This window comes from Anguilla anguilla, chromosome 17 (genome assembly GCF_013347855.1).
Source record: "Anguilla anguilla isolate fAngAng1 chromosome 17, fAngAng1.pri, whole genome shotgun sequence".
Lineage (NCBI taxonomy): Eukaryota > Metazoa > Chordata > Actinopteri > Anguilliformes > Anguillidae > Anguilla > Anguilla anguilla.
In genome coordinates, this window is record NC_049217.1 from 26,783,619 (window position 1) to 26,792,820 (window position 9,202).

The following is a 9,202-nucleotide window of genomic DNA, read 5'->3' on the forward strand; positions in this document are numbered from 1 at the left end:
TGTGAGTGTATGTGTGTGTGTGTGTGTGTGCATGTATCTGTAGGTGTGCATGTGTGCTTGTATCTGGAGGTGTGTGTGTGTGTGTGTGCATGTATCTGTAGGTGTGTGTGAGTGTGTGTGTGTGTGTGTGTGAGTGTGCGTGTGCATGTATCTGTAGGTGTGCGTGAGTGTATGTGTGTGTGTGTGCATGTATCTGTAGGTGTGTGTGAGTGTATGTGTGTGTGTGTGTGTGTGTGTGTGTGCATGTATCTGTAGGTGTGCGTGTATCTGTAGGTGTGTGTGAGTGTATGTGTGTGTGTGCATGTATCTGTAGGTGTGCGTGTGTGCGTGGGTGTGTGTGTGGCTGTGTCTGCCTGGCATGGCTGTGCTGTTTTACCTGTTTGTGGCACTGCTGTTCACGGTGCCCACGTCAGGGATGTTGGCGCTCAGCAGCTGGCTAACGGTGGCTACCGCGGCAACCGCAACTTCCTTCAGAGAGCAAACACTCAGTTTTACAGCCCAGCGAGCCCTCCGTTTCCTCAGGAAGAAACATCTCCTGCGTGGGCTTCACTCATGGCCTTATCACTAGGGAGACCGAGTGAACTGCAGGGTTCATCACTGAGTCTACGGAGCACCCATAATGCAACTGTTCAGCATTGCTTAAGCCAAACATTCAGTGTGAAGTACACACAGTCCAGAATTTTGGCTCCAACTACTGTATGTGTAGAGGTCGTAGGCAACTCATTATAATTTTTTAGACCATTAAGACTATCCAGCTTTCTTCACGGTTACAGTGACTTTTCATACATCATACACTGAGAAATATATGCTTAGCCTACTGCAAGCAGGATAGAATGGAATGTTGCAGCTGCATTGTATAGTTGCCGAGGCAACGGCAAGCATTAGGCTGTCAGAGTTGTCACAGCTGCGCTAAGAAAGTTTTGTCTGTTGGTCGTAGACTGACAAATAAACTTCCCCTTCATCCTTCAAGAGGGCGCACATCACCCCACTGCTGAAGAAGCCCACACTAGACCACTCCGTCATCCAGAACTACCAGCCGGGATCTCTCCTTCCTTTTCTATCCAAAACACTTGAACGAGCTGCATCTAACCAACTGCTTTCTTCTCTCAGAATAACCTGCTCGACCCCCACCAGTCCGGCTGCAGGCCTAGTCACTCGACAGAGACTGCACTCCTCTCTGTCAGTGAGACACTTCATGCTGCATGAGCAGCCTCCCTCTCCCTCTGTCCTGATTCTGCTAGATCTCTCAGCTGCTTTCGACACTGTGGAGCACTCCATCCTCCTGTCCTCTCTGGGAGCAACAGGGATCTGCGGCAAAGCCCTTGACTGGATAGAGTCCTATCTCTACGATCGCTCCTTCCAGGTTGCCTGGGCTGGTGGAGTATCGCCACCTTGCCCCCTTGCCACGGGAGTTCCCCAGGGCTCAGTCCTCGGTCCCCTTCTCTTCTCCTTATACACCAGATCCCTTGGCCCTGTAATCTCTGCCCATGGCTCGTCTTATTATTGCCAAGCTGATGACACACAACTCTTTCTCTCCTTCTCCCCATCGGACACACAAGTCCCTGCCTGCATCTCCGCCTGCCTGAGGGACATCCAGAGCTGGATGGACAATCACCACCTGAAGCTCAACCCGGGTAAGACAGAGCTAATCCTCATTCCTGCTCTAACCTCTCCCTTCCTTGATTTTTCCATTTCCCTAAGGGACATCTTAGTGACATCATCACCCTGTGCCAAGAATCTCAGAGTGGTGATGGACAACAGACTGTCCCTCTACAAGAACATTGCAGCGGTAAGCCGGGCGTGCAGATTCTTCCTGTACAACATCCGGAGAATCCGCCCCTTTCTCACCACCTACTCAACCCAGCTCCTGGTCCAAGCAATGGTACTATCTCGCCTGGACTACTGCAACTCTCTTCTGGCTGGCCTACCGGCATCTGCCATCAGACCCCTGCAACTCAATCAGAATGCTGCAGCTCGTCTGGTCTTCAACCTTCCCAGACACTCTCAAGTCACCCCCCTGCTCACTACCCCCCACTGGCTGCCTGTTATGGCTTGCATAAAATTCAAAACATTGGTCCTAGCATACCAGGCAGTCAAGGGATCAGCCCCAGCTTACCTCCACAAGATCTTCAAACCCTACATGCCAGCCAGACCCCTCCGTTCCACTACCTCAGGACGCCTGGCACCTCCTCCTCTTCACACTTGCGCTTTCCGGTCATGTCTCCTGTCTGTTTTGGCTCCACAATGGTGGAATGACCTTCCCGTGGAAGTCAGAACAGCTGAGACCCTGACCACCTTCAAACGACGACTGAAGACTCACCTCTTTAGGCTGCACCTCTCCCCATCCCTCCCTACCTTCCTGTAGTCTCTAATTGACTATGTAATCTTGTTGTAGATAGGTAAGCTGTTTATCTTAGTTTACTTAGTTATTGCACTTGTGCCTAGTCAACTATTGCTTGTTTTATTTGCATAGACTGCTTTGTTGCTGTTTTTGTTGTGTTAATCAGATTAACCTACAGGGTCCAAGTTAAACTACTTGGTCATCCCTGCACTTGGAACTGTACTTCCCTCTAGGGTTTTCAACACACTTGTTCCTGGTTTTGGTTATACACTTTGTTGTACGTCACTCTGGATAAGAGCGTCTGCCAAATGCCTGTAATGTAATGAGTGCACTACATATGCTTAGAAGGGGACTGGGAGGTTAGGGGTTACCTCAGCATTATGGGTTATGAGACTAACTTGGCAGTGTGTGTTTGTGAGTGTGTGTGTGTGTGTAGGGGTATTGTGGGGTAGTTTTGGAGGAGTAGAAATGGGAGGTGGTTTGGCAGGGAGAGTGCAAGGTTAGAGCAGGGAGCTGGATATGGGGTACCTCGGTAGGGGTGGAGTTCAGGAGTTGAGTGACAATCTTAGCCGCAGTGGTGATGTTGTCAGGTGTAAGCCGTGTGGGTTGAGAGGTCAGCATCAGCACGTTGGTAGAGACGCTCACGGAATTCCCAGTGATCTATTCCGACAGACAGAACGGCAGTGGGAATCTGCAATTTTAATAAATCCACTTTCCCTGCTGTAGTACATACATCTTTTAGGAAAGGTCTTGAGATCAAAATAAATATTTGTATACTTTTGACTGTTACTAACTGCTGTACGTCGCACGGAAGAAAACTGAAAAACCTGATCCAGCAGGAATTTTTAGCCAAACATCCTTATTTGACAGTTTCTTATCGGTCATGGTGTTGAAGACCGCACAGCTTCTAGTAGTGACTCACAGAAAAAAGTGAGGGAACATTTCAGTGTGTAAAACTGAAGTGCTTTTCATACAATTCTGACCACAGCTCACAGCAAGAAAGGGAACAGGCTACCCTGGGCTTGTCCATTAACTACTGATGACAATGGCTCAAGACTGTATTAATATTTCATCTACACTGATCAAATGAACATTCACCCCTTATCTTTTAGTAGGTTAATACTTTTTAAAAAAATCATCATCATCCTCAACATAAACCAGTAAAAAAGACATATTAAAATAATAAAGAGTGGTACTGCTAGTTGTGGTGGTGTTAGGACATCTTACTTTACTTTATTCAGTTTATCTCTGTGATACCTGATGATTTTATTGCTATCAGTACATTGATGGAATGTTCAGTAGACCTAAACTGTTGAATAACTCATAATTGTCTCCAACTGAACCTAGACAGAGACTAATTGGATCAAAATGACAAAGAAGGAAGTTAGCTGAAAACCTAGGTCCTCTTGCCTTAAACATCAAGCAATTTGGGCAGTAAGTTCATGGAATGAAAGGTGCAATACAAATAAAGATTATTGTTGTTGTTGTTGTTGTTGTTAATAATAATAATAATAATAATAATAATAATAATAATATTTAGGAAAGAGTTTTAACACTTGAGGGAAAGAAGGCAGACCACTCTAGCTCCTTGCTTAGTAAGGAATAAAGTCTATGGTCCTGCCTGCCACTACTGGATCAGATACATATACCTGGGGCGGGGGGGGGGGGGGCGCAGGGGGTTGAGCACCTGAACTCACATTCTTTTGGAGATCATTCAGGGTCAGGTCACAGTCCAGCTTCCGTACCGGACCAAAACCCGGTGAGCCGCTCTTGTTCAAACATTGCACTGACGCCAGGGGAAAACTCACTGAGGGCCAAGCAAAAGCCAATCAGCAATCAGCAAAACCAATCATGTGATGTTAAACAGCCCTGCAATTCCAGCTGATAAAACATGAAACAGAGGGAACAGGCAAACAGAGGGAACAAAAAAAAACTGATACTGAAATAATTTTGCAGCAAACACTTGACGAAGGGTCAAACTCTAAATATGTGAGAAATACAAACAATCCATCCCATAAGACTCGGAGATGCACGACCCTGGTCATGTCTGAGTCGGCTTTCACCTGGCAGCCCACCAGCACCTTCAATGAGGTCCTAAAACACTCGGGGATATGGTGAAGATCAGAGACCAGCTGATCTATAATGGACCAGCATCAACACTACACTGCTCTGCCGCACATTGGTGGTAACCAGACCGGGGTCAAATACATATTTGCTTTGGCTTCAAATACTTTTCTAGACATTACTGATCTTGTCTTGTGTATTGGAACCTATGACATACTCTCAAAAAGTTCAAAGCCACGCCTTCTGGTCATACTGGCAGGCTCAGTTGCACCAGGCAAGATCAACAGGGCACAGAAAAGTATCTGAAGCCAAAACAAATACGTATTTGACCCAGGTCTGGAGGTAACATTGCTTTATGGTAACCCTTCTCTGTTCTTTCCTTCCCTCTGCTGTGTTCTTGAGCAGCAGACCAATAAAAAGACACAGTTTTTAAATATGACATTACCATTGGCTGGTCCCGGACAGTGCTCACGCGAGTAGCTAAACCGTCCAATGACAGTCTTGTTGAAAGTGAAAACACCGACAATGGTTCCATTGCAGAAATTTGCTTTGAGAAAACAAGAAAATGCATATTAACATTTTAGCAAAATTCAGAAATTAAACATTGTAAGGTAATACAGTTATCCTCTTATTGTTGGTCTTTACCTCCACCCTTTACATGTAATTCTCCATGTCTGTATGTTATGTTTCTTTGCGTATGTGTGTTTGTGTGTGTGTGTGTGTGTGTGCATGCGTGCGTGTGTATATCCAAATGAGTATGTGTGAGCATGCATGCAAACAAGTGTGTGCACATATGTGCACATGCATGTATGCGGGTCAGTGTAAGCACATGTACACGTGTGTTCAAAGGCGTGTTCATAATTGAGTCTGTGAGCATGACGGTATGCATGTACGTGTGCGTGATAACTGAGTGTGAGTGCATGCAAGTACGTGTGCGTGATAACTGAGTGTGAGTGCATGCAAGTACGCATGCGAGATAATTGAGCGTGAGGGCATGCATGTAAGCATGCGTGCGATGCGATGTGAGCTCACGTATTTGGCAGAACTTCCCAGTCCATTCGTCCGGACAGAGGCACACTCCATTCACGTTCTGTCCATGGATACAGACCAGGGGGGGGTGCGTTGAAGGAAAGGAAGGGGAAGTTGGTGATGCAGGGGGGGCAGGCGTGGTGGGGTTACCTGGGATGAGGGTGGAGTTCGGCGTGTGTTTGGTTGTCGTGGTCTGTTTTACAGTTGTGCTTGTGCCTGCAGGGTTACTGGGGGTTAAACTGCCTGGTTGTGTGGTGGTTTGGTTAGTTGGGACAGTGGTGGTTTGGTTAGTTGGGACAGTGGTGGCTTGGTTAGTTGGGATAGGGGTGGTTAGGTTAGTTGGGATAGTGGTGATTTGGTTAGTTGGAATAGGGGTGGTTAGGTCAGTTGGGATAGTGGTAGTTTGGTTAGTTGGGACAGTGGTGGTTTGGTTAGTTGGGACAGTGGTGGTTTGGTTAGTTGGGATAGGGATGGTTAGGGTAGTTGTGACAGTGGTGGTTTGGGTACTTGGGGTAGGGGTGGTTAAAATAGTTGTGATGGCAAAGGTTGTGTGATCTGGGGTAGGGGTGGTTAGGGTAGATGTGATAGCAGTGGTTGTATGATCTGGGGTAGGGATGATTGTAAGATCTGGGGTAGGGGTGGTTAGGGTAGTTGTGGTAGCATTGGTTGAATGATCAGGGGTAGGGGTGATTGTAAGATCTGGGGTAGGGGTGGTTAAAATAGTTGTGATGGCAAAGGTTGTGTGATCTGGGGTAGGGGTGGTTAGGGTAGTTGCTGTGGAAACAACAAGAAAAAAAGCGATACAGTGGTAAAGAGAGAACAGTACGCACATGCCACTGACAGGAAATTCTGAACGCAAGCGCACCGGGAAATCAGATTTCACAAAGGCGGCTCCACAGACTCTTACGTAGAGGCATTAACATAGGCCCTTACACACATATGACCTCATAGAGGCCCTTACACACATATAACCTCATAGAGGCCCTTACACACACGACCTCATAGAGGCCCTTACACATATGACCTCATAGAGGCCCTTACACACACATGACCTCATAGAGGCCCTTACACATATGACCTCATAGAGGCCCTTACACACACATGACCTCATAGAGGCTCTTACACACATATGACCTCATAGAAGCCTTAACACACACATGACCTCATAGAGGCCCTTACACACTGTGACAAACACGCCTGCCACAGGCCACCGAAGTGGCTTTCCACGGGGCCCTCCAGCACAGAGACACAGGGAGATGTTCAAATAGTCCACATTTATTTGCAAGGGTTTGGAAAAATGTTACCGCCAAGGAGCAGATGTAAAACACTGTCATGACAGAGAAGCTCCCTCGTGTGGGTGGGGATGGCAGATTTAACCTGTGCGCACTGATTACCTCACTACGCACAGATGCAGCCACTCCTGTTCCTGGGTCCAATTAGCCTGGACAATTATCTCATTCTTAACCAATTATCCAATTGGCCAGGTCTAATTAGCTTGACCCAGGGCAGGTGTGGCTGCTTAAACCAGCCATCCCCACACCACACACACATATGACCTCATAGAGGCCTTAACACACATATGACCTCATAGAGGCCTTAACACACACATGACCTCATAGAGGCCCTTACACACATATGACCTCATAGAGGCCCTTACACACATATGACCTCATAGACGCCTTAACACACATATGACCTCATAGAGGCCCTTACACATGATCTTAGATGCCCTTACACACATATGACCTTATCCAGCCATGTTACTCAAATCACAGCCCCTGAAGTCCAAGAACTGCTGGTTTTCCACCCTCCCTTCACCTGGGAGTCAGGTGTGAATACAGTCTGGCCAATCACAAGCTCTGATTGTTCAGATTTTGAGTATCCATGTTACTGCACGCAGGGTACGGATGGTGTCAAATACGAATACCATATTCGGCAACATTCGAAAAATGCGTTTTCTACGAATGTTTTCTCCACCCGAAATTGACCACTACTATTTGGATTGGGGTCTTATTTTTCCACCTCTTTGATGCAATTTTCTTAGAAGTCAGCACCAAGTTTCAGATACACACACACACACACACAGACCTGCAGAGAGACAGTGAGTGAGAGTTTCCCTTAACACTAGATAGGCCAGAGCGACGCCATCAGGCTTACTCCAACGCTGTAAACGCAATATCCTCCTCCTTCCTCAACTTTCCTAAATATTTGGAAATATAAACTTTTCCTAAATAAAATAACTGCGTTTTTAAAATTCGACCAGAGAACAGACATTTTTTTTTCGTTCCTCCAATAAAGCAGTCCAATAAAGCAGTCCGACACGCAGTCCTTTAATTCGGCGACGCTGAAAGACAGACCGCTTCCCCACCGGTCCCGCACCCTTTAACGCCGGGTTTGACCGGTTTTCCTGGCACAGAGCCGTCGCTCGCGAGCGCCCTACAGGAAGCGGCCAGCGAACTGCGAGAACATCAGCAGGAAGTTTCAGCATTTGGCACTGATCACCTCATCCTTCTGGATAGACTTGAAAGTCTTGTAGGCCTCCGTGGACAGGCACTCTCCTGGTTCAGATCATACCTATCAGATCGATATCAATTTGTGCTTTTTAATAATGATTCCTCTTATCAATCCAGGGTTAGATATGGAGTACCGCAAGGATCTGTGCTTGGACCTTTGCTCCTCTCTCTTTATATGCTCCCCCTGGGACAAGTTATTTGCAAACGTGGCATTAATTTCCACTGCTATGCAGATAACACCCAGTTGTATCTATCAGTTTAGCCTGATGAAGTTGTCCTGCTGTCAAAGATCAAAGCCTGTCTTATAGACATAAAGGAATAGATGACCCAAAATTCTCTCTTGCTGAACTCTGATAAGACCGAGATAATGGTAGTGGGGCCCAAGTTCCTGAGATGCAAACTATCTGACTATATGCTTAACATTGATGGAATCTCCATTACTTCAAGTGCTGTAATCAAAGATCTTGGTGTTACCTTTGATTGAGATCTTGCATTTGATATACATATTAAAAACATCTCTAGGCTTGCTTTTCATCACTTGAGAAATATCTCTAAAATTTGGAAAATACTGTCCTTACATGATTCAGAAAAGCTAGTTTATGCTTTTGTTACTTAAAGATTAGATTACTGCAATGCTCTTTTGTCTGGATGTGCAAATTCCTCTCTGAAAGGGCTCCAGCTAATTCAAAATGCAGCAGCTCGTATTCTCACTAGAACAAGGAGATTCGAGCACATCAGCCCAGTGTTGGCATCGCTCCACTGGTTGCCAGTTAAATTCTGAATAGACTATAAGATACTACTTCTTACCTTTAAAGCCTTACATGGGCTTGCCCCTTTGTACTTAAATGATTTACTTCTTCCTTATATTCCCTCATAAATGCTCCGTTCGCAGGGTGCAGGCCTCCTTGTTATTCCTAGAATATCTAAAAGTACCATAGGTGGTAGAGCCTTCTCCTACCGTGCTCCCCTCCTGTGGAACAAGGTGCCTGCCCATGTTCGAGGCGCAGACACTATCACCTTATTTAAAGCTAGGCTCGAAATTTGTCTTTTTAGTCTCTCCTATATTTGAGGGGCAGGAGTGGGTGGCGGGCATAGCTATAGAGTCTCTGGTGGACTGAGCGGTTAGTGCTGTCACTGGATCATCATTGGTAGTGCTGTGTTAAGCTGAACCGGTCATGGTCTGGTGATGACTGTCTCAAGCCTGCCCTCATGGCTGCGTTGCCCCTGCCTCTGTTTCCCTTAGCTATGCTGCCAT

The 9,202-nt window shown here is 46.4% G+C and overlaps 1 protein-coding gene and 1 long non-coding RNA gene across 2 annotated transcripts in view; both read right to left on the bottom strand.

The window, feature by feature from the left end:
- The window catches only part of LOC118217163 (adhesion G-protein coupled receptor G7-like), a 19,720-nt gene extending 16,349 nt beyond the window's left edge, over positions 1 to 3,371 (bottom strand). The window contains exons 1-3 of the mRNA XM_035398985.1: positions 3,357 to 3,371; positions 2,870 to 3,001; positions 377 to 468 (exon numbers count right to left, since the gene is read on the bottom strand). Of these exons, the coding sequence (XP_035254876.1) occupies positions 377 to 468; positions 2,870 to 3,001; positions 3,357 to 3,371 (239 nt within the window). The remainder of the gene's footprint in view (positions 1 to 376; positions 469 to 2,869; positions 3,002 to 3,356) is intronic.
- Positions 3,372 to 4,044: 673 nt separating this feature from the next.
- Positions 4,045 to 5,680, bottom strand: LOC118216461. Its single transcript, XR_004763016.1, has 3 exons — positions 5,438 to 5,680; positions 4,851 to 4,952; positions 4,045 to 4,148 (listed from the first exon to the last, which is right to left on the bottom strand). It is a non-coding gene; the product is annotated as an uncharacterized LOC118216461 (long non-coding RNA).
- Positions 5,681 to 9,202: the final 3,522 nt, after the last annotated feature.